Here is a 24434-nt window from a genome sequence, read left to right as displayed (position 1 = left end):
CCCCTCACCCCAGGGAGCGAGTCACTGCTGGGGATTAGAACTATTACATTGGCGGACCAGAGGACAGTTGACCCACTTGTCTGGGACAGTGTAGAGGGAGCTTTACTGTGAACCTAACCTGTGCTGTACCTGCCCCGGGAGTATTTGATGGGACATAGTGGAGGGGGAATGATAATGAGTTTATATTCCACTCGGCAGGATGTGACCAGTGCCGTCCCCCAGGGACATGTACTGGGGCCTCAGCTTTTCACTGTATTTATAAATGACTTGGATGAAGAAATAGAGAGACGTATGTCCAGGTAGATGACACAGTAAATAGTGCAGATGGGAGCAGAAAGTTGCAACGGGACGTTAAGTGAGTGGGCAAAACTCTGGGAAAGTGTGCGGTCATCCACTTTGCACCCAAGAAAGATCGATCAGAGTATTTTCAGAATGGTGAGAAACTGGGAACTGTGGCTGAACAGAAATTTAGGGGTCCAAGTAGAGACATCACTTAGTGCGAGTGTACCATTGAAAAGGTTAATGGAATGTTGACATGTATCTCAGTGGGGCTGGAAAAGGGAGGGGTGGGAGTTCGATTACAGCTGTACAGAGCTCTGCTTAGACCTAGTCTGCAGTAACTGTTCAGTTCTGGGCACCGTATCTCAGCAAGGATATATTGGGCTCGGAGGGGGTACAACACAGATTCACCAGAATGATACTGGGGCTAAAAGGGGTAAATTCGGTGCATAAACTGGGCTTGTATTCCCTTGAGTAGCGACAATTATGGGGTGATCTCATTGATGGGGGATAGTAACTATTTCCTCATGTGCGGGAGTCTAGAATAAGGGGAGCACAGCCTTATAATTAGAGCTCGGCTGTTCAGGGGTGATGTCAGGAAGCACTTCTTCACACAAAGGTTGGTGGAAATCTGGGACGTAGTTGAGGCTGGGGGTGAATTGAAAATTTAAAACATGAGATTATAAGATCTTTGTTTGCCAAGGCTACTTAAGGGTTATGGAACCAGGGCAGTCAGATGGAGTTACGATACAGATCAGCCAGGATCAAATTGAATGGCAGAACAGGCTGAAGGGGCTGAATGTCGTAACAGATTCAAGGGGCTGAGTGGCCTCTTCCTGTTCCTGTGTAACAGATTGGAGAGGCTGAATGGCCTCTCCCTGTGTAACGATGGGCTGAATGGCCTCTCCCTGTGTAACGATGGGCTGAAGGGCCTGTGCGAGTGATGGTTGAGGGGGCTTGACAGGGTAAATGCAGAGAGGATGTTTCCCCATGTGGGGGAATCTAGAACTAAGGGGCATAGTTTCAGAATAAGGGACTGCACATTTAAAACTGAGATGAGGAGGAATTTCTTCTCTCAGAGGGTTGTAAATCTATGGAATTCTCTGCCCCAGAGAGCTGTGGAGGCTGGGTCATTGAATATATTTAAGGCGGAGATAGACAGATTTTTGAATGATATGGGGATAAGGGATTATGGGGAGTGGGCAGGGAAGTGGAGTTGAGTCCATGATTGGATCAGCCATGATCTTATTAAATGGCAGAGCAGGCTCGAGGGGCCGAATGGCCGATTCCTGCTCCTATTTCTGCTGTCCTTATGTTGCCCGACGACTGACAGTGTGGGCTCTGGGTTGTTTGCAGACGGCACAGTGGTGGTGGTGGTGAGCAAGGCCAGTGTGCTGCAGGCCATCTACTTCCAGGACAGCAGCATGAAGCAGACGTTCGAGAAATACCCGGAGGTGCTGCTGATGGACGCCACCTACAGGTGGGAGGGCTTGCGGCTGCCTACCTACCTGCTGCTGGTGATCGACGGGAACGGGGAGAGCGAGCTGGTGTGCCTGTGGTTCCTGCAGAACGAGGAGCGTGAGACCCTCAAGCAGCTGCTGCGCATCTTCAAGCAGAAGAACCCGGCGGCGGAGCGGGTCCAGGTGGTGATGAGCAGCGGCAGGGCCGGCCGCGGGGAGGTGGTGTCCGAGGTCCTGCCCCAGACCAGGCTGCTCACCTGCCTGTGCCAGGCCCTGTGCACCTTCCGCGGCGAGGTCACCCCGGACAAGATGAATGTGACCGTCGGGCAGAGGTAAGCACCGGCACCGGAGCCGAGGAGATGGTCCGGATTGGTGGGGGGGGTGGTGAGGGCCCTGGACCAGGTGTCAAGGAGGAGGTGGTCCCGGAGCTGAGGACGGGGTCCGGATTTGGGGGTGGGGTGGGGTCCCAGTCCTGGAGCCGAGGAGGGGGTCCGAACTGGGGGGAGGGGGAGGGGTGTCCCAGGCCCAGAGCCAAGGATGGGCTCTGGCCTGGAGGGGCGGGGGGGGGGGTGTCCCAGGCCCGGAACCGAGGAGGGGGTTCGGACTGGGGGGCGGGGGGAGATGCTGGACCAGCGACCGAGAGGGGGGGTGGTCTGGACTTGGGGGTGGGGGGTGTCCCGGACCAGGGGCTGAGGAGTAGGTGGTCTGGACGCGGGGGGGGGGGGGGGGGGGGGGGGGGGGCGGACCAGGGGCCGAGGGCAGGGGGTTCTGGACTTGGGGGTGGAGGGTGTCCCGGACCAGAGGGCGGGGGGGGGGGGGTTGCGGGGGCCGGACCAGGGGCCGAGGGTGGGGGGGTCTGAACCAGGGGCCGATGACGGCAGGTCCCAAACCGGAAAACAAGGGGGGTCCGAACCAGAGAACAAAGGGGGGAGGTCTGGAACAGGAGCCGAGGGAGGAACAGAACAAGGGCAGCGAGGGCCGCTCTCCCTGGGGGGTGTGTCAGGGTGGGGATCACACTGGACTGCAAACAACCTTCCCCACCCCTCCCGTTTCTCCCCATCCACCCCTTCCCCAGATGTCAGGACTGCTCCTCCCCAGCCTGGGCCTGTACCTTCAGGAGACGGCCGAGACAATCTGGGAGGGAAAGGGAAATGTCTATCTGTTGTCTCTCCTTTTGTTTCTATATACTTACGTCTGTATCTATTTATCTGTACCTCTTGTCTATTTATCTGTCTCTGTCTATCAGCGGACTATCTCTACATCTCTCCATCTGTCAGTTTACCTCTCAACAGTCTGTCTCTCTTCATGTCTCTATCTCCCTCCAATGTCTCCAGCTATATCTTTATATCTATATAAATATATATTTATATATTTCGCTATCTCTCTCTGTATCTTTGTCTTGCTATCTGTATTATCTGTATATCTAACTTTCTATATACCTTATGTACCTATATCTTTATCTAGATATTTGTCTAACAATTTAATTTCTGTCTATCTCTATATTTTTATCTAACTACCCCTATCTGAATCTCTGTCAATTTCCATCCAATTGTCTCTGCTTTCGAGTTGTCTCCTATTTCTTTTTTTTTAAATTATTTTTTCCGGGATATAGTGTCACTGGTGAGGCCTGCATTTATTGCCCTTGCGAAGGTGGTGGGGATGTGTCTTCTTGAACCGCTGCAGTCCATGTGGTGAAGGTGCTCCAACAGTGCTGTTAGGGAGGGAGTTCCAGGATTTTGACCCTGTGACAATGAAGCAATGGCAATGTATTTCCAAGTCAGGATAGTGTGTGATTTGGAGGGGAGCTTGGAGGTGGTGGTGTTCCCATGTGCCTGCTGCCCTTGCCCTTCTGGGGGCGATGGGGTGGGGGGGGGGTGGAATTCTCCACTGGCTGGGGTCATACCGAGCATAAAGGAAGATGGTTGTGGTGGTTGGAGGTCAATCATCACAGCCCCAGGACATCGCTGCAGGAGTTCCTCAGTGCAGTGTCCTAGGCCTAACCATCTTCAGCTCCTTCATCAATGACCTTCCCTCCATCATAAGGTCACAAATGGGGATGTTCGCTGATGACTACACAGTGTTCAATGTCATTTGCTACTCCTCAGATAATGAAGCAGTCCGTGCCCACATACAGAAAGACCTGGACAACATTCAGGCTTGGGCTGATAAGTAGCAAGTAACATTCTGCCACACAAGTGCCAGGCAATGACCATCTCCAATAAGTGAGAGTTTAACCACCGTCCCTTAACATTCAATGGCATTACCATCGCCAAATCTCCCACCATCAACATCCTGGGGTCACCATTGACCAGAAACTTAACTGTACCAGCCACATAAATACTGTGTCAACAAGAGCAGGTTAGAGGCTGGGTATTCTGCGACGAGTGTCTCACCTCCTGACTCCCCAAAACCTTTCCACCATCTACAAGGCACAAGTCAGGAGTGTGATGGAATACACTCCACTTGTCTGGATGAGTGCAGCTCCAACAACACTCAAGAGGCTCGACCCCATCCAGGACAAAGCAGCCCGAGAGATTGGCAAGTTCATTCACTACCTTCATCATTCACTCCCTCCACCACCGGCGCACCGTGGCTGCAGTGTGTATCATCTGCAAGATGCACTGCAACAACTCGCCACGGCTTCATCTCCCAAACCCGCGACCTCTACCATCTGGTGGTCGAGGTGCATCAGAGCACCATCACCTGCATGTTCCCCTCCAAGTCACACACCATCCTTCATTGTCACTGGGTCAATATCCTGGTACTCCCTCCCTAACAGCACTATGGGAGTACCTTCACCCCACGGACTGCAGCGGTTCAAGAAACATAGAAAATAGGTGCAGGAGTAGGCCATTCGGCCCTTCGAGCCTGCACCACCATTTAATAAGATCATGTGTGATCATTCACCTCAGTACCCCTTTCCTGCTTTCCATACCCCTTGATCCCTTTAGCTGAAAGGGCCATATCTAACTCCCTCTTGAATATATCTAACGAACTGGCCTCAACAACTTTCTGCAGTAGATAATTCCACAGGTTAACAACTCTCTGAGTGAAGAAGTTTCTCCTCATCTTGGTCCTAAATGGTTAACCCCTTATCCTTAGACTGTGACCCCTGGTTCTGGACTTCCCCAATATTGGGAACATTCTTCCTGACTCTAACCTGTCCAGTCCCGTCAGAATTTTATATGTTTCTATGAGATCCCCTTTCATTCTTCTAAACTCCAGTGAGTACAGGCACAGCCGATCCAGTCTCTCCTCATATGTCAGTCCTGCCATCCCGGGAATCAGTCTGTTGAACCTTTGCTGCACTCCCTCAATAGCAAGAACATCCTTTCTAAGATTAGGAGACCAAAACTGAACACAATATTCCAGGTGAGACCTCACCAAGGCCCTGTACACCTGCAGTAAGACCTCCCTGCTCCTATACTCAAATCCCCTAGCTATGAAGACCTCCCTGCTCCTATACTCAAATCCCCTAGCATGTTGGCCTTCATAGCTAGGGGATTTGAGTATGGAAGCAGGGAGATCTTACTTCACCGCCTGCTGTACCTGCATGCCAACTTTCAATGACTGATGTACCATGACACCCAGGTCTCGTTGCACCTCCCCTTTATAATTTGTCACCATTCAGATATTCTGCTTTCCTGTTTTTGCCACCAAAGCGGATAACCTCATATTTATCCACATTATACTGCATCTGCCATGCATTTGTCCACTCACGTAACTTGTCCAAGTCACCCAGCAAACTCTTAGCATCCTCCTCACAGCTCACTCCGCCACCCAGCTTAGTGACATCTGCAAACTTGGAGATATTACACTCAATTCCTTCATCTAAATCATTGATGTATATTGTAAGTAGCTGGGGTCCCAGCACTGAACCCTACGGCACCCCAATAGTCACTGCCTGTCATTCTGAAAAGGACCCGTTTATCCCAATTCTCTGCTTCCTGTCTGCCAACCAGTTCTCTACCCACGTTAATACATTACCCCCAATACCAAGTGCTTTAATTTTGCACATTAATCTCTTGTGTGGGACCTTGTCAAAAGCCTTTTGAAAGTCCAAATACACCACATCCACTGGTTCTCCCTTGTCCACTCTACTAGTTATATCCTCAAAAAATTCTAGAAGGCAGCTCACCATCATCTTCTCAAGGGAATTGGGGATGGGCAATAAATGCAGGCCTTGCCAATGACGCCCACAACAAATTTTTAAAAAGAATAAAAAGTTACCATCGCTAAATCCCCCACCATCAACATTTTGGGGGTCACCATTGACCAGAAACTTAACTGAACCAGCCACATACATACTGCGGCAACAAGAGCGGTCAGAGGCTGGGTATTCTGCAGCGAGTGTCTCACCTCCTGATGCCCCAGAAACCTTTCTACAAGGCACAAGTCAGGAGTGTGATGGAACACTCTCCACTTGCCTGGATGAGTGCAGCTCCAACAACACTCGGGAAGCTCGACACCATCCAGGACAAAGCAGCCCACATCCTGTGAACGAATAACAAAAAGTGGTAAATGGACCACCAATCAAGTGGGCCGCTTTGTCCTGAATGGTATTGAGTTTCTTGAGTGTTGTTGGAGCTGCTCCCGTCCAGACAAGTGGAGAGTGTTCCATCTGTTCATTTCCCGATATATGTAGAAAATGCTGGAAACACTCAACAGGTCAGGCAGCATGTGTTGGGAGAGAAACAGAGTTAACGTTTCAGCTCGATGACCCTTCGTCAGAACTGGAGGATATTGGAAAATTAATAGTTTTATCAGCAAGTACAGAGGCAGGGAAAGGTGTGGGGGGCGGGAGGGCAGGGGAAGGGATAAAAGGAAGAGGTCCGTGAGGACAGGGCTGATTAAATGACAAACGGCAAAAGGGGGTGATGATGAGACAGTAAAGGAGTGATAGATGGGCCTAAACCAAGTGTAAATGGTTACAGCAGAATAGCAAAGCAGATGGGAAGCCTAGAAAATCTGTCAAAACGGCGAGGTTTGCCGTGGCCCGGGAATGTGGTGGAAGAAAGGCAGGTGGACTAAGGGGTGCGGACCATCCTACCAGGGCAAGTGGCAAATTGGATCCAAAATTGGCTCAGAGGCAGGAAGCAAAGGGTAATGGTGATGGGTGTTTTTGTGACTGGAAGGATGTTCCAGTGGGGTTCTGCGGGGCTCAGTGCTGGGTCCCTTGTTTTTTGTGGTATATATCAGTTATTTAGACTTGAATCTAGGGGGTATGATTTAAGAAGTTTGCAGCTGATACTAAAATCGGCAGTGTGGTTGATAATGAAGAAGAAAGCTGCGGACTGCAGGAAGATATCAATGAACTGGTCAGGTGGGCAGAATAGTGGCAAATGGAATTCAATCCGGAGAAGTGTGAGGTAATACATTTGGGAAGGGCTAACAAGGCAAGGGAATACACATTAAATGGTAGGACACTGAAAAGTGTAGAGGAACAAAGGGACCTTGGAGTGCAGGTCCACAGATCCCTGAAGATAGCAGGCCAGGTGGATAAGGTGGTTCAGAAGGCATATGGAATACTTGCCTTTATTAGTCGAGGCAAAGAATACAAGAACAGGAGGGTTATGCTTGAACTGTATAAAATGCCAATGAGGCCACAGCTGGAGTACTGCGTGCAGTTCTGGTCACCACATTACAGGAAAGATGTGATTGCATTAGAGAGGGTACAGTGGCGATTTACAAGGATTCTAGCTATGAAGACAGATTCGATCGGCTGGGTTCGTTTTCTTTAGAACAGGAGTCTGAGGGCAGACCTAAATGAGGTGCATAACATTATGAGAGGCCTGGATAGAGTGGATAGGGAGGCCCTGCTTCCCTTGGCAGAAGGGTCAATAACCAGGGGGCATAGATTTAAAGTAATTGGTAGAAGGTTTAGAGGGGATTTGTGGAAAATCTTTTCACCCAGAGGATGGTGGGGGTCTGGAACTCGCTGCCTGAAAGGGTGGTAGAGGCAGAAACCCTCAGCACATTTTAAAAAGTGCATGGATGTGCACTTGAAGTGCCGCAATGCACAGGGCTACGGACCAAGAGCTGGATAATGGGATTAGGCTGGATAGTTCTTTGTTGGTCGGCACGGACATGAAATGGCCTCCTTCCTTGCTGTAAATTTCTATGATTCTGCCACCCAGGTACCGATCGGCGATCCCACCAACCCACACCGATCCGCTCCCCGTGGCTCTGGTGCAGCCATCCTCCATTATCTGCAACTGCTAGGGCGGGGGGGAGAATGGGTGCAATGATTAATATCTAAAGTTGCTGAACTCGATGTTGAGGCCAGAAGGCTGTAAAGTGCTTCATCGGACAGTGAGGTGCTGTTCCTCGAGCTTGCGTTGGGCTTCATTGGAATAGCGTAGCAGACCGAGGACAGAGTGGGAATGGAGCGAAGAATTAAAGTGACAGGCGACCGGAAGATTGGGGTCACGCTTACGGACTGAATGTAGAGGAGACACATTGTGAGCAGCGAATACAATATATTAAGCGGGCAGAAATACAATTAAATCGCAGAGTATTTTCCAGCATTTTCTGGTTTTCCTTTAAGATTTCCAGCATCCACAGTATTTGTTTCTCTATATATGTAGCTGTCTTGATCTCCTTTGTTTTGTGTCTGTTTATAAAAGTCTTCTGACTGGTGTTCGGACATCTCAATTTAGGTATCAAGGCTTCAAAGTGTCCAAAGCAGATTAAGAGAAAGAGAGAGAGAGGAGGAAAGCCAGTAATCTGCTAGTTTCTCTAACCTGGGGGAGGCACGCGGGCACGCAAGAGCCCAGGGGGTTTATTTGTAAGCTGCTTCCTTCACTCTATAGAAAAATAATAACCTTGTAATTGTGCCTGCCAGGTAGTGATCCTCAAATTTATCTCGCTCTCCTTGCCCCTGAGCTGTGGCTCTCCTTGCCCCTGAGCTGTGGCACTCCCTCCATGAACTTCTCCGCCTCTCTACCTCTCTTTCCTCTAAGACGCTCCTTAAAATCTACCACTTTGACCAAGCTTCTGGTCACCTGCCCTAATATCTCCTTTTGTGGCTTGGTGTCAATTTGCGTCTGATTTATGCTCCTGTGAAGTGCCTTAGGAGGTTGTACTATGTTAAAGGCGCTATATAAAAGACAAGTTGTTGTATTTACAACAGCCTGCCCTTGTGGCTTTAAAAGGACAGCTGCGCGCGGGGGGGATGGGGTTGCACGCTAGCAGCGGAATAATACATTGTGGTCTCGCGTGGCGTGTTGCTCCCATCCTTACAGACGGCAGGTGAGGAGCAATGCCAGGGGAGGTGCGTCAGTATTTCCAAACATTAGCGAGTCAGCTGTGGCTCCGTGGGTAGCACCCTCGCCTCTTGAGTCAGAAGGTTGTGGGTTCAAGTCCCACTTCAGGGAGGGAGCACTGCACTGTCAGAGGTGCCATCAATTGGATGAGACGTTAAACCGAGGCCCTGTCTGCCCTCTCAGGTGGACCTAAAAGATCCCGTGGCACTATTTCGAAGAAGAGCAGGGGAGTTATCCCCGGTGTCCCGGACAATATTTATCCCTCAAAACATAACAAAAAAAACAGATTATCTGGTCATTATCGCATTGCTGTTTGTGGGAGCTTGCTGTGTGCAAATTGACTGCCGTGTTTCCCACATTACAACAGTGACGACACTCCAAAAGTATTTCATTGGCTGTAAAGTGCTTTGAGACGTCCGGTGTTCGTGAAAGGTGCTATCTAAATGCGAGTCTTTTCATTGTCTAACCCCCCCACTCTCCTCCCTTTCAGAAACCTGCTGCTGCAGATCTTCCACAACATGTGCTACGCAGCGTCGGCTGAGGAGTACGACCTGCTGTACCAGCAGCTCCTCGACACCAACACCCAGCAGGCCATCGACTACTTCCACCAGAACTGGCACGAGACGCGCAGCCAGTGGGTGGAGGGGCTGAAGCACGAGAGCGAGAGCTACCTGACCAGCACCGTCAACCGGGTGGAGTCGCTGAGCCAGAAGCTGCGGGCCCTGGTCGGGACCTTCGCCGACTCTGCCTCCTTCGTGCGGGACCTGCTGAAAGCCGTGGACTCGCTGCGGACCGAGTGCGACTACCGGGCGGTGCGCATGTTCCAGAAGGTCCCTCCCGCCGCCACCGCCGCCGCCCCCGACACCGGCTCGGTCCCCACCGCCGCTGCCGCCGCCGCCTACTCCAGCCTGCTCACCCACTTTGCCTTCACCCGGGTGCAGCGCGAGCTGGAGGACGCGCAGTGGGTGACCTTCCTCAGCGCGGAGGCCGAGCGGGCCGAGCCCCTGTGCCGGCGGCGCTCCGTCGTCACGGCCCCGGCCAGCTGCCAGTGCGCCTTCCACACCGCCATGCGGCTGCCCTGCCGCCACATCCTGGCCTTCCGGCAGTTGCGGGGCTGCGACCTCTTCGAGCCCGCCCTCTGCTCCAGCCGCTGGACCCGCGAGCACTTCCTGAGGGACCACCCGGTCTTCCGGCCGGCCGCCGAGCCGGCCGAGCCCGAGCCAGAGCCCCCCGTCGAGTCCGTCGCCGAGCCGGCCGAGCCCGAGCCCCAGCCCGCCGCCGCCGCCGGCTCCCCCCTCCAGCCGCCCGAGTCACCGAGGGACCCGGAGACGGTGCAGCAGGAGCGGTACCTCCAGGCCCTCAAGGTAGCTCAGAAACTGTCCTCGCTCGCTGCCGAGTGTCCCGCCGAAGAGTTTGACAGCTGCTTAGCGGTCATGACTGCTGTCACCAACATCTGGGCCAGAGGTGGCCAGGTGCAAGTCACCGAAATTAATGGTTGGTAGACACGCAACTTCAGAGTAAATTCAAAACGAAAGAGTTTTGTAACGGGGGGTCATTGGAGGTGGGGTGGGTTTTAACGGTAGGAATCTGAAATGGGAAGGACGAAAGCGGGGGGGATTCCCACCCCCCCCAACACACACAGCAGGTCGGTCGGTCTCTGAAAGAGGTTTCGGGCTGAGAGCCGCCCATCGGTTGGACGGCGGCTCCAACTGGACACCTTACCGCCCCTGCGTCTCTCGCCCACGTGATACTGAGCGGCCTGCTGTGTTGCTTCCCTTCCTGTGTCCCGTCCCCAGCGGGTGCCAGTTACTCGCTAGCTGTGAGGAGAAGGCGAGAGACAGCAGGGGAGGACCTCGGTGCCGTAGAACAGGAGGCAGGCCAGGGCGGGGCAGGGGGGCGGTAGCAGAATAGAAATGTGATAGTTATAGGGGGATTCAATAATTAGGGGGATAGATAGCGTACCCTGCAGCCGTGATCGGGAATCCCAAAGGGTATGTTACCCTACCTGCTGCCAGGGTAAGGGATATCGTGAGGCGGCTGGAAGAGAATTTGGAAAGGGAGGGGGTATATCCAGCTGTGTGGTCCATGTTGGAACAAATTACATGGGGAAGGGAAGGAAAGGGAGGGATTCTGCTGAAGGAGTATCGGGAGTTCAGAGCTAAATTACAAAGCAGGACCTCGAGCCCGGTAATCTCGGGATTATTGCCGGAGCCTCGTGCTAATTAGCATCGGGCCAAACAGCTCAGGAAGGTGAACACGTGGCTAAGGGAGCAGTGTGGGCAGGAACGGGCTCCATTTCGTGGGACACTGGCACCAGGACTGGGACAGGAGGAAGTTGTACCGATGGGGTGGGCTGGGACCAGGGGCCTAGCGGAAAGGGTAAATAGGACTGTAGAAATGATTTTAAACCAAATAGAGGGGAAGAGACAAAACTAGCCTAAAGACTAAAAGAAATGATGGGAATGAAGCCGAGCTCCGGAATAGTGTTTAAGGTAATATAAATACTTCAGCTTCAGAACCAAATCTGGAAAATACTCACAAATTAACTGATAAAAAAATACAACAGAAGTGATGAATGTGATCAGTTAAAACATGTGTTTAAAAGCAACATCAGGGCATAAAGGCAGGATCGGGTCTGCTGTCCAATTAAAGGTTCTAGACACTAATGCACATAGCACAAGAAATTAAACAAGTGAATTGGATGCGCAAATTCAGTTTTAAGGGTGTGACGTAGATTCCATCATGGAGACCTGGCTGGGTATGATTAGGAGATAAATATTCCAGGTTATAAGTTCTTTTGGAAGGCCAGGGAAATTGGAGACGATGGAAGAGCAGCAATATTATTACAGCATTAGAGAGCGGGGATATCAGTAAGGGTAAGCAGGCAGTAGAGACACTATGGATAGAATTGAGGAATAGAGAAGGTTGTGAGACTTTGGTGGGAGTTGTCTGCAGACCAGATAGCAATGTAAAGTAGTGAGATACATAAACATGGAGAACGGAGATGCTTGTTGCAAAGGCACAGTGGTTATAATGGGAGACGTTAATTTTCACATAGACCGGGAGAAGCAGAACAGCTCGAGTCCCAAAGGCAGCATATTTCTTGAATGTATTCGGGACAGTTTTCTGGAACGATATGTTCCCGAACCAAGAAGAGAACTGACCATCTTAGATTTAGTGATGAGTAATGAGCCTGAATCAGTCAATGATCTAACGGTGTGGGAACATCGAGCGAACAGTGGCATAATAAGATTGCATTCGATATTAGGTTTGAAAGGAAGAAGGGTGATTCACAAACCGAGGTTTTAAATCTAGGTACGGTTGCCTTTGGAGAGATGAGGCAGGAATTGACCACAATAGATTGGGCAGAGCTACTAATGGATAAAAGTACAGATGAACAGTGGGAGGGGTTCAAAAGATATTTGGTAGGATACAAGACCTGTACAGGGTAAGAGTTCCACGTGTGTAATTAAACAACCTGGGTCAACAAGAGAAGTGAGAGATAGTATCAAACTAAAAGAAAGGATTGATATGAAGGCAAAGAACAGGAGCGATCTCATGGACTGGGAGAGATATAAAGATCAGGAAAGGTTACAAAAAGTGGTAAGGGCTGCAAAAAGGGAATACGAGAAAACCGTGCGAGGGATATCAAGGACAACACGAAAAAAATTTCAAAATGTATTGAGAGAGAGAAGGTGGCTCAGTGCAATATGGGCCCCTTGATGACAGATGCAGGTCATATTGAAATTGGAAATCAGCAAATGGCAAACTTGCTGAACACTTACCTTTTATCGGTCTTTACAGTAGAGTATAAGGATAAAGTTCCAGAAATACAAGGAAAACTCAAAATACATCAATGGGAGGAACTAACTAGATTCAATATAAGTTTAAAAAAAGAGATGGAGAAACTAATGAGATTAAAGACAGACAAATCTCCAGAACCCGATGGTATTAAAAGAAGTCAGTGAGGAAATTGTAGATGCTTTAGTCATGATCTTCCAAAACACTCTCAATTCATGATTGTCCCCTTGAATTGGTAAACTGCTAATGTCACACCATTATTGAAGACGAGTAGAAGAGATAAACCAGGAACTTATAGGCCTATTCGTCTAACATCAGTTGTGGGAAAGTTATTAGAATCTTAGGATAGGAGGTTCAGAGGGGATTTGAGGGGAAATGTTTTCACTCAGAGAGTGTTGGGGGTCTGGAACTCACTGCCTAAAAGGGTGATAGAGTCAGAAACCCTCATCACATTTAAAAAATACTTGGATGTGCACTTAAAGTAACCTACAGGGCTACGGACCGAGAGCTGGAAAGTGGGATTAGGCTGGATAGCTTTTGGTCAGCTGGCGGGGACATGATGGGCCGAATGGCCTCCTTCCGTGCTGTAAATTTCTATGAATCTGATATTAGGGACTGAGTGAATGAACATTTGGACTAATATAAGCTGATCAGAGACAGCCAGCATGAAGTCGCATCGAACAAACCTAGTTGAATTTTTTGAGACGGTAACTAACACCGTAGATAAGCGAGTGTCTGGATGTTATTTATGTGGACTTCCAGAAGGCATTCAATAAGGTTGCACGTAAGAGAGTGTTAACAAAAATGAGAGGGCATGGAATTTGAGTCAACCTACTAGGTTGGATAGGGAATTGGTTGGGTGGTAGGAGACAGAGAGTAGGGATAATGATTATATTCTCCAATTGACAGGATGTGACTAGTGCTGTCCCCCAGGGATCTGTATTGGGTCCTCAGCTTTTCACTGTATTTGTAAATGACTTGGATGAAGGAATAGGGAGCCTTTGTCCAGGTTTATTGACAACACCAAGTTAGGCGACACAGTAAATAGTGTAGATGGGAGCAGAAAGTTTCAACGGGACATTGATAGATTAAGTGAGTGGGCAAAACTCTGGGAAAGTGTGAGGTCATCCATTTTGCACACAAGAAAGATCGATCAAAGTATTTTCCAAATGGTGAGAAGCTGGGAACTGTGGCTGAACAGAGATTATGGGAGTGTACGGGTACAAAAAAATAATTGAGATGGTTAATGGAATGTTGGCATGTATCTCAGTGGGGCTGGAAAAGGGAGAGGTGGGAGTTTGATTACAGCTGTACAGAGCTCTGTTTAGACCCAATCTGCAATAACTGTGTTCAGTTTTGGGCACTGCATCACAGGAGGGATATATTGGGCTCGGAGGGGGTGCAGCACAGATTCACCAGAATGATACCGGGGCGAAAAGGGGTAAATTAGGTGCATGTATTGGGCTTGTATTCCCTTGAGTATAGATAATTATGGGGTGATCTAATTGAGGTGTTTAATATGATTAAAGGATTTGGTAGAGTAGATAGAGAGAAACTATTTCCTCTGGTGGGGAATCCAGAACAAGGGGTATAACCTTAAAATTAGAGCTGGATCATTCAGGGGTGATGTCAGGAAGCACTTCTTCACACAGGCTAGTGGAAATCTCAAACTCTCTCCCTGAAAAAGCTGTTTAGGCTGGGGGTAAATTGAAAATTTCAAAACTGAGATTGACAGATTGTTGTTAGGCAAGAGTATTGAGGGTTACGGAACCAAGGTGGGTAGATGGAGTTGACATTCACGTTCAAGCCATGATCACATTGAATGGCGGAACGGGTTCGAAGGCCTGAATGGCCTAGTCCTTGTTCCTTTGTCTATCGTTCAGAAAATGTTTCCTGCAGATCCTAAAATTACTGTTTATTTCAGTTTGACTCTCGTTCTGTCTTCATACACCTGCATTCTATCACTTTGTCTTACTGTGTGTGTCCTCTATCATCTTTTATCCTCATCCATGCTTTTGTTACCTCTATTGTTACCGCCTATTTCCACCTTCGTAACATCGCCCATTTCGGCTCCTGTCTCAGCTCATCCGCTGCTGAAATCCTCATCCATGCCTTTGTTACCTCTAGACTTGTATATTCCAACGCACTCCTGGCTGGCCTCCCACATTCTACCCTACGTAAACTAGGGGTGATCCAAAACTCGGCTGCCCGTGTCCTAACTCACACCAAGTCCCATTCAACCACCACCCATGTGCTCGCTGACCTACATTGGCTCCCAGTTAAGCAACACCTCGATTTCGAAATTCACATCCTTGTTTTCAAACCCCTCCATGGCCTGCCTATCTCTGTAATCTCCGCCAGCCCTCCCCCCCCCCCACCCCCCGACAGGTCTGTGCTCCTCTAATTCGGCCCTCTTCAGCATCCCTGATTATAATCGTTCAACCATCGGTGGCCGTGCCTTCTGTTGCCTGGGCCCCAAGCTCTGGAACTCCCTCTCTAAACCTCTCCACCTCTCTATCTCTCTTTCCTCCTTCAAGACACTCCTTAAAACATACCTCTTTAACCAAGCTTTTGGTCACCTGACCTAATTTCTACTTGCGTGGCTCAGTGTCAAACTTATTTGTTTTGCTTTATAATACTCCTGTGAAGCGCCTTGGGATGTTTTACTATGTTAAAGGCGTTCTATAAATACAAGTTGATGTTGTTTATTACTGTGTGTCTCCCTCTATCACAGAAGAACTTAAGAAATAGGAGCAGGAGTCGGCCATTTGGCCCCTCGAGCCTGCTCCGCCATTCAATAAGATCAGGGCTGATGATCAGGGCTGATCTGATCATGGCCTCAACTCCACTTCCCCGCCCACTCCCCATAACCCTTTACTCCCTTATCTCCGCCTTAAATATATTCAGTGACCCAGCCTCCACAGCTCTCTGGGCCAGAGAATTCCAAAGATTCCTGACCCTCTGAGAGAAGAAATTCCTCCTCATTTCTGTTTTAAATGGGTGACCCCTTATTCTGAAACTATGCCCCCTAGTTCTGGATTCCCCCATGATGGGAAACATCCTCTCTGCATCTACCCTGTCAAGCCCCCTCAGAATCTTGTATGTTTGAATAAGATCACCTCTCATTCTTCTAAACTCCAACGAGTATAGGCCCTTTTATATCACCTTTCATTACTGTGTCCTCAATCACTTTTTGTTATTCTGTGTACCCTCTCGCATCACTCACTGGTGTTTCCTACGTTATTTTTAGTGAATCACACAGGGGAGGAGAGATCATCGGCTCCACCCAACGAGACGTACAATGTTGAAGACATGCATCAGAACTGATTTCAGGCCCTTCGTATGTACAGCGGGAGTGGCTCCAAGTTCGTCCGTGATTCCGGATGATCCAGGAGTCTGGAACTGAGGTTGCTTTCTCTTCCCATACTCGGACACAGCTTCTGTATGTGTACAGATACATTGGATATACACACACACACATACACACGCACACACCCCGCCCCGATCACCACTGCGCAGTGAACTGTCGACAAGCCTTCGATTCAGCTTTGAACTAAATTAATTTGTAGCCGTGAAGATCAATGAAATTTGGCTTGTGGTCTTCGGGAGAGTGATTTTGTGGTAAAGCTTTCAAGATTTGTGAAGGGATTTGGCAAGTTGTTCCCTTCAGTGAAGGGTTCAATTACCCAAGGGATACGAGTCTAACCATGAGCAAGAAGGGGAGACCAGTGTAATTTTGTCCAAAGGGTAACAGCTGCGGAATGAGTGGGCAGAGAATTGTGTTAAAAGTGGATGTCATTCCCGATCTTGACGTGCAGTCGGTATGTTTCTGGTGAGAGGGCATTGAGAGATTATGCTGGGCTTTGTCCATACTGTTCCACAGTACTGACACTCCTTTGGTACCGTTCTTCACAAAGAAGCCTGGACAGTGGGGTGTGAACAGCTAGTGGACAGTAGAAGGTGTCGCCATCCAGCCTGACCCTGCCCCTGACTGTCGCAGGAAGAGGAGGAGGCCGTTCAGCCCCTTGACCGTGTTCCGCCATTCAGTGAGATCACGACGACCTCACACTGTCCAGCAGGAATTGCTGGACAATGATCGGGTCTACTTTTCTTTCCCTCTCACTGGCCCGGGGATACCGTAAGCAATTGTAGTGCCCTGACTGGCTGGCTGACTGAGGTCATCTCATTCATTGCAGTCCGCGATTGGAGCCTGGGGCTTTCCTGGTCAGTACGGTTCCGTACAGCATCTGGTGTAGTATCCTTCCCTTATCAGATCACTGCTGAGAGACAGCCCGAAAAATTAAGATAACAATAGAAAATGTTGGAAATACACAGCAGGTACATCCTCCCTCTCCTCCTGTTAAGTGTCAGCCTTGGCTCAGTGGGTAGCACATTCACCTCTGAGTCAGAAGGTTGTGGGTTTAAATCCCACTCCAGGGACTTGAGCACAAAAATCTAGGCTGACATTCCAGTGCGGTGCTGAGGGAGTGCTGCACTGTCGGAGGTGCCTTCTTTCAGATGAGATTTTTTAAACCAAGTCGGTTCTCAGGTGGATGTAAAAGATCCCATGGCACTATTTCGAAGAAGAGCAGGGGAGTTATCCCCGGTGTCCTGGCCAATATTTAGCCCTCAATCAACATAACAAAAAACAGATTATCTGGTCATTATCACTTTGCTGTTTGTGGGAGCTTGCTGTGCGCAAATTGGCTGCTGCGTTTCCCACATTACAACAGTGAATACACTCCAAAAGTACTTCATTGGCTGTAAAGCACTTCAGGATGTCCTGAGGTCGTGAAAGGCGCTATATGAATGCAAGTCTTTCTTTTCCAAGACCCTCCTTGAAGCCCACCTCTTTTGGTCGCTCCCCCCCTCCTAATATCTCCTTGGTTGGTGAAGGAGCTTGGGATATTTTTTTTCCACTTTAAGGGTGGTATCCGACTGAGTTGTTGATGTAAAAGATCCCATGACAGGATTTGAAGGAGAGCAGAGAATTGTGTGCGTGTTCTGGGCCAACATTCATCCCTGGCCACCTGACACCGATTAAATGGTCGCTTAATCTCGTATTGTGGGACTTTTTGGCCACATGATTGCCCAAATAGATAACAGTAGCTACACAAATAATTCTTGGGCTGTAAGGGACTTTGGGACATACTGAGGTTTGACCTACAAATACAAGAACATAAGAATTAGGAGCAGGAGTCGGCCATTCGGCCCTTCGAGCCCGCTCCGTCATTCAATAAGATCATGGTTGATCTGACCTTGGACTCAGCTCCACTTCCCTGCCCGCTCCCCATAACCCTTTACTCCTTTATCGCTCAAAAATCTGTCTATCTCTGACTCATTTAACTCATTTCTTCTATATTCTGTGAGACATTTACAGTGTAACCTCAGTGGAACCATGTTATAATCCATACGGTGATATTAAGCTGGTGAATTATTTGAGCAGGGCAATGTGTGTGGAGCAGCTGAGGGCCATTTCATGTTGACTTGAGTGAGTGCCGGTCATGAAGACTCTCTGCTCCGTCCATGGTCCGTGCTCAGTTCGCTCATCTAAGGCGGGATGGCGTGCGTGCGTGCGTGAACAGTCGGCTTCAATGCCCGAAGCTAGTCCGGGGATCCTGCTAATGCCCACTGCACTGGATCAGCATTGTTTCAACAACACCCAACAACAGCTTGTATTTATATAGCGCCGTTAACGTAGTAAAACGTCCCAAGGTGCTTCACAGGAGCAATTATCATAGGAATCATAGAATAGTTATAGCACAGAAGGAGGCCATTCGGCCCGTCGAGCCCATGCCGGCTCTCTGCAAGAGCGCTTCAGCTAGTCCCACTTCCTCGCCCTTTCCCCGTAGCCCTGCAATTTTTTTTCCTTCAGGTACTTATCCAATTCCCTTTTTGAAAGCCACGATTGAGTCTGCCTCCACCACCCTTTCCGGCAGTGCATTCCAGATCATAACGAGTCGCTGCATAAAAAGGTTGTTCCTCATGTCGCTTTTGGTTCTTCTGCTAAACTCCTTAAATCTGGTTCTCGACCCTTCCGTCAATGGGAACAGTTTCTCTCTATCTACTCTGTGTAGACCCCTCTTGATTTTAAGCACCTCTATCAAATCTCCTCGCAACCTTCTCTGCTCTGAGGAGAACAACTCCGGTCGATCCACATAACTGAAGTCCCTCATCCCTGGAATCATTCTCGTAAATCATTTCGGCACCCTCACTGAGGCCTTCACATCCTTCCTAAAGTGCGGTGCCCAGAATTGGACACACTGCTCCAGTTGAGGCCGAACCAGTGTTTTATGCAGGTTGATCATAACTTCCTTGCTTTTGTACTCTGCCTTTATTTATCAATCCCAGGATCCCGCATGCTTTTTTAACCGCTTTCTCAACCTGCCCTGCCACCTTCAACGATTTGTGCACATATACCCCCAGGCCTTTCATGTGCCCCTTTAGTTTATATTGCCTCTCCTCGTTCTTCCTACTAAAATGATTCACTTCGCACTTTTCCGCATTAAATTTCATCTGCCACATATGCGCCCATTCTTAATACATAACAATTGACACCAAGCCACATAAGCAGATATTAGAACAGGTGATCAAAAGCTAGGTTTTAAAGAGCATCTTCAGTGGGAAGTGGAGAGGTTTAGACAACTGAAGGTGGAGGGATTAAAATTGGGGATGCGTTAGAGGGCAGAATTGGAGAAGCGCAGAGATCTCGGAGAGTTGTAGGGGCTGGAGTAGGTTACAGAGATCGGGAGGGGCGAGGCCATGGAGGGATGTGAAAACAAGGATGAGAATTTTAAAATCGAGGCATTGCTAGACCCGGGGACCAGTGTAAGTCAGCTAGTTCATCATCTCATCTAGTGGCAACAGCATTACCATACACCACAAGTCACAGGCTGGCGGGACTCCTGCGGGTCCAAAGAGACTGGGATTGTAGCCAGTGACTCTCCTCTCTGCGGCCTGTAAGGGTCTTGGTATGAAACAAGTCTCACTAACCTGAGCCCACCTAGTGTGTGCAAACCTGAATCACAACTGCTCACCATTTGTCACCATCACTCAGAGCTCTCCAGGATAGTGTGGTCAGTCGATGGTAATGGTCTCACTTGCGGATGCTCTGCTGAAGTTGGGGTTAAGGCCTGTTATTCTCTGTCTCAGCTTGTGCTGTAGTTAACAATCCTGATCCTAACCCTGGGTGAAGGATGTGGGTGCAGTGTTTCCATTGGCCACTGCTGGGCTTTGGCTGGGCAAATACAACATTCACCAAACGTATGCGGTTTGGTCAGAAATTGTGACATGTTCTGTTCGTGGTTTACAACACGGCCACTGCACTGTTATCTGCAGACACAGGGCTGTTCCACAATCAGCGATCAGCCGCATGGCCAGTTGGCCTGTCTTTGAGATATAGTGATGGGCGAATGTTTCCCGGGACACCAGGAGAGCTCTGCAGTGCTATACGGGGCTTGTAACGTCCACCTAAATGGGCAGCTCTGACCTCGTTTAGTGTGTCATCGTAAATATTTGGCCATCCAGCGCCCTGGACACACACACGACCGGATCCCCTCCCCCTCCCACCCCACCCATAGCTCAATAATCCACCCATAGAGGCCACAGCTGACATAAAAATTTACAGGATCGGAAGAGCCCACTGCATCTATCTGGTCAAAACTAAATTTCAAAAATCCTGTACACCCCTCTTTCTCTTTCTGTCTCTCTCTCTCTCTCTGTGTCTCTATCTGTTTCTCTCTTCCTCCCTCCCCACCTTCTCTTCCTGCTCTCGCCCTCTTTCTCTCATTCCTTCTCTACCTCTCACTGTCCCTCTCTCTGTTTCTCTCCTCCTCTCCCTTCCTCTCTGTCCCTCTCTCCAGCTCCCTGCCTCTCTCCCCGCTCTTTCCAACTCCCCTGTCTCTCTCTCCCTCCCTCCCTCTCTCTTTCCCCCTACCTCTCTCTCTGCCTCCCTCTCTCCCTCTCTCTTTCCCCCCCCTCTCTATCTCTCCCTCCCTCCTCTCCCCTTTCTCCCTCCCTCTCTCTTTCTCCCCTTCCCTCTCTCTCTCTCTCCCCCCTTCCCTCTCTTTCTCTCCCCCCTTCCCTCTCTTTCTCTCCCCCCTTCCCTCTCTTTCTCTCCCCCCTTCCCTCTCTTTCTCTCCCCCCTTCCCTCTCTTTCTCTCCCCCCTTCCCTCTCTTTCTCTCCCCCCTTCCCTCTCTTTCTCTCCCCCCTTCCCTCTCTTTCTCTCCCCCCTTCCCTCTCTTTCTCTCCCCCCTTCCCTCTCTTTCTCTCCCCCCTTCCCTCTCTTTCTCTCCCCCCTTCCCTCTCTTTCTCTCCCCCCTTCCCTCTCTTTCTCTCCCCCCTTCCCTCTCTTTCTCTCCCCCCTTCCCTCTCCCTTTCTCCCTCCTTCTCTCATTCACTTTCCTATCTGTCTAGTTTCAGTATCTGACCAGTTCCCTTTTGAACGTGCTGATATAAATGCCCCCTTGCTCTCTGTGTTCATCGCCATCTCGGCAAAGCAGTTGAATCTAAATTGTTCAGCTTCTGGTCTGAGCTGATCGATGTACCCGATTGATTCTCATGTGAATGAACACATTTCTTTACAATTAATACATCAAGTCTTTTTCAATTTGTTAAATATATTTCTGACCATGTTGGGATAGCTCAATGTATAGCTCCTTGTGTGACAGGTCCTATGTGATTGTGAATTGTTCACACTTTTTAAACAGTTGTAGTGAAGCTCGTGACCCTACAGAGTGAATTCTGTACAATAAAGGATTTTTTTTTCACGTGAAGCTTGGTACTGTCATTTTGTGTAGAATCTCCTCTCATCATGAGGATAACTGCCTCTGTGGGCACTGGATGGCAGTCTGTGGGCACTGGATGGCAGTCTGTGGGCACTGGATGGCAGTCTGTGGGCACTGGATGGCAGTCTGTGGGCACTGGATGGCAGTCTGTGGGCACTGGATGGCAGTCTGTGGGCACTGGATGGCAGTCTCTGTGGGCACTGGATGGCAGTCTGTGGGCACCGGATGGCAGTCTGTGGGCACCGGATGGCAGTCTGTGGGCACCGGATGGCAGTCTGTGGGTCACCGGATGGCAGTCTGTGGGTCACCGGATGGCAGTCTGTGGGTCACCGGATGGTAGTCTGTGGGTCACCGGATGGCAGTCTGTGGGTCACCGGATGGCAGTCTGTGGGTCACCGGATGGTAGTCTGTGGGTCACCGGATGGTAGTCTGTGGGTCACCGGGTGGTAGTCTGTGGGTCACCGGATGGTAGTCTGTGGGTCACCGGATGGTAGTCTGTGGGTCACCGGGTGGTAGTCTGTGGGTCACCGGGTGGTAGTCTGTGGGTCACTGGATGGTAGTCTGTGGGTCACCGGATGGCAGTCTGTGGGTCACCGGATGGCAGTCTGTGGGTCACTGGATGGTAGTCTGTGAGCACTGGATGGTAGTCTGAGCACTGGATGGTAGTCTGTGGGGCACTGGATGACAGCCTCTGGGGCACTGGATGGCAGTCTGTGGGTCACCGGATGGCAGTCTGTGGGTCACCGGATGGCAGTCTGTGGGTCACCGGATGGCAGTCTGTGGGTCACCGGATGGTAGTCTGTGGGTCACCGGGTGGTAGTCTGTGGGTCACCGGATGGTAGTCTGTGGGTCACCGGGTGGTAGTCTGTGGGTCACTGGGTGGTAGTCTGTGGGTCACTGGATGGTAGTCTGTGGGTCACCGGATGGCAGTCTGTGGGGCACCGGATGGTAGTCTGTGGGGCACCGGGTGGTAGTCTGTGAGCACTGGATGGTAGTCTGAGCACTGGATGGTAGTCTGTGGGGCACTGGATGACAGCCTCTGGGGCACTGGATAATAACTTTTTATTTATATAGCGCCTTTAACATAGTAAAACGTCCCAAGGAAATCATAGGAGTGTTATAGACAAACAGATAAATTTGACACCGAGCCACAGAAGAAATTAAGGCAGATGATCAAAAGCTTGTTTAAAGAGGTAGGTTTTAAGGAGTGTCTTGAAGGAGGAAAGAGAGGTAGAGAGGCGTAGAGGTTTAGGGACGGAGTTCCAGAGCTTAGGGCCCAGGCAACAGAAGGCACGGCCATCGATGGTTGAGCAGTTATAATGAGGGATGTTCAAGAGGCCAGAATTTGAGGAGTGCAGACATTTTGTGGGATTGTGAGGCTGAAAAAGATTACAGAGATAGGGAGGGGCAAGTCCATGGAGTGATTTGTTAACAAGGATGAGAATTTTGAAATCGAGGCATTATTTAACTGGGAGCCAATGTAGGTCAGAAAGCACAGGGGTGATGGGTGATCTTGACTTGGTGCGGGTTAGTACATGGGCTGCTGAGTTTTGGATGACTTCAAGTTTACGTAGTGTGGAATGTGGGAGGCGGCCAGGAGTGAGTTGGAGTAGTCAAGTCTAGAGGTAACAAAAGCATGAATGAGGGTTTCAGCAGTAGAAGAGCTGAGGCAGGGGCAGAGGCGGGTAATGTTACGAAGGTGGAAAAAGGCGGTTTTAGTTACGCCGCGGATGTGTGGCTGGAAACTCATTTCAGGGACAAATATGACACCTAGGTTGCGAACAGTCTTGTTCACCCTCAGATTGATGCTAGTGAGAGGGATGGAGTCGGTGGTTAGGGAATAGTTTGTGGCGGGGACCAAAGATAGTGGCTTCGGTCTTCCCAATATTTAATTGGAGAAAATTTCTGCTCATCCAGTACTGGATGTCGGACAAGCAATCTGACAATTTAAATACCTAGCAGGGGTCGACAGAAGTGGTGAAGAGGTAGAGCTGGGTGTCGCCAGCATATATGTGGAAACTGACTCCGTGTTTTTGGATGATATTGCCAAGGGGAAGCATATAGATGAGAAATAAGAGGGGACCAAGGACAGGTTCTTGGGGAACACCAGAGGTAACGATGCGGGAGTTGGAAGAGAAGCCGTTGCAAGAGATTTTCTGGCTATAATTAGATAAGAATGAAACCAAGTGAATGCAGTCCTACCCAGCTGGACGGTGGTGGAGAGGTATTGGAGGAGGATAGAGTGGTCAACCATGTCAAAGGCTGCAGACAGGTCCAGAAGGACGAGGAGGGATAGCTTATCTTTGTCACAGTCACAAAGGATGACATTTTTTGAGAGCAGTTTTGATACTGTGGGCCGGGGCGAAAGCCAGATTGAAGGATTCAAACATTGCATTCATGGAAAGATAGTCATGGATTTGGAAGGCAACAACACGTTCAAGTATTTTGGACAGGAAAGGGAGGTTGGAGATGGGGTGATAGCTAGCAAGCAAAGGGGTCAAGGTTGGATTTTTGAGGAGGGGCGATGACAGCAGATTTGAAGGAGTGGGGGACAGTACCCGAGGACAGAACCGTTAATAATGTCGGCTAACATGGGAGCCAGAAAAGGAAGTTGTGTGGTCAGCAGTTTAGTGGGAATAGGGTCAAGAGAGCAGGAAGTGGGTCTCATGGATAAGATGAGTTTGGAGAGATTTAAGAGGGGAGATGAAAGAGAAACTAGAGAAAGATGTGAGTTTAGGGCTAGGGCAGGTGGGAGCGTTCGATGAAGTTTGGCCTGGGCGAGGTGAAGGAAGGGAAATCGCAAAGACAGCTGATCGGATGGTCTCAATCTTTGAGACAAAGA

The 24434-nt window shown here is 49.7% G+C and overlaps 1 protein-coding gene across 1 annotated transcript in view; it reads left to right on the top strand.

Annotated features, from left to right (window-relative positions):
* LOC139230223 (uncharacterized) overlaps positions 1-20428 on the top strand; it is a 62770-nt gene extending 42342 nt beyond the window's left edge. Inside the window, exons 6-8 of the mRNA XM_070862059.1 lie at positions 1636-2071; positions 9495-10498; positions 16056-20428. Coding sequence (XP_070718160.1) covers positions 1636-2071; positions 9495-10498; positions 16056-16132 — 1517 coding nt within the window. The 3' untranslated portion in view covers positions 16133-20428. The remainder of the gene's footprint in view (positions 1-1635; positions 2072-9494; positions 10499-16055) is intronic.
* Positions 20429-24434: the final 4006 nt, after the last annotated feature.

Source organism: Pristiophorus japonicus, chromosome 19 (genome assembly GCF_044704955.1).
Source record: "Pristiophorus japonicus isolate sPriJap1 chromosome 19, sPriJap1.hap1, whole genome shotgun sequence".
Classification (NCBI taxonomy): Eukaryota; Metazoa; Chordata; class Chondrichthyes; family Pristiophoridae; genus Pristiophorus; species Pristiophorus japonicus.
Note: the sequence above shows the minus strand (reverse complement) of the source record. Positions and strands in the feature narration are given on the sequence as shown.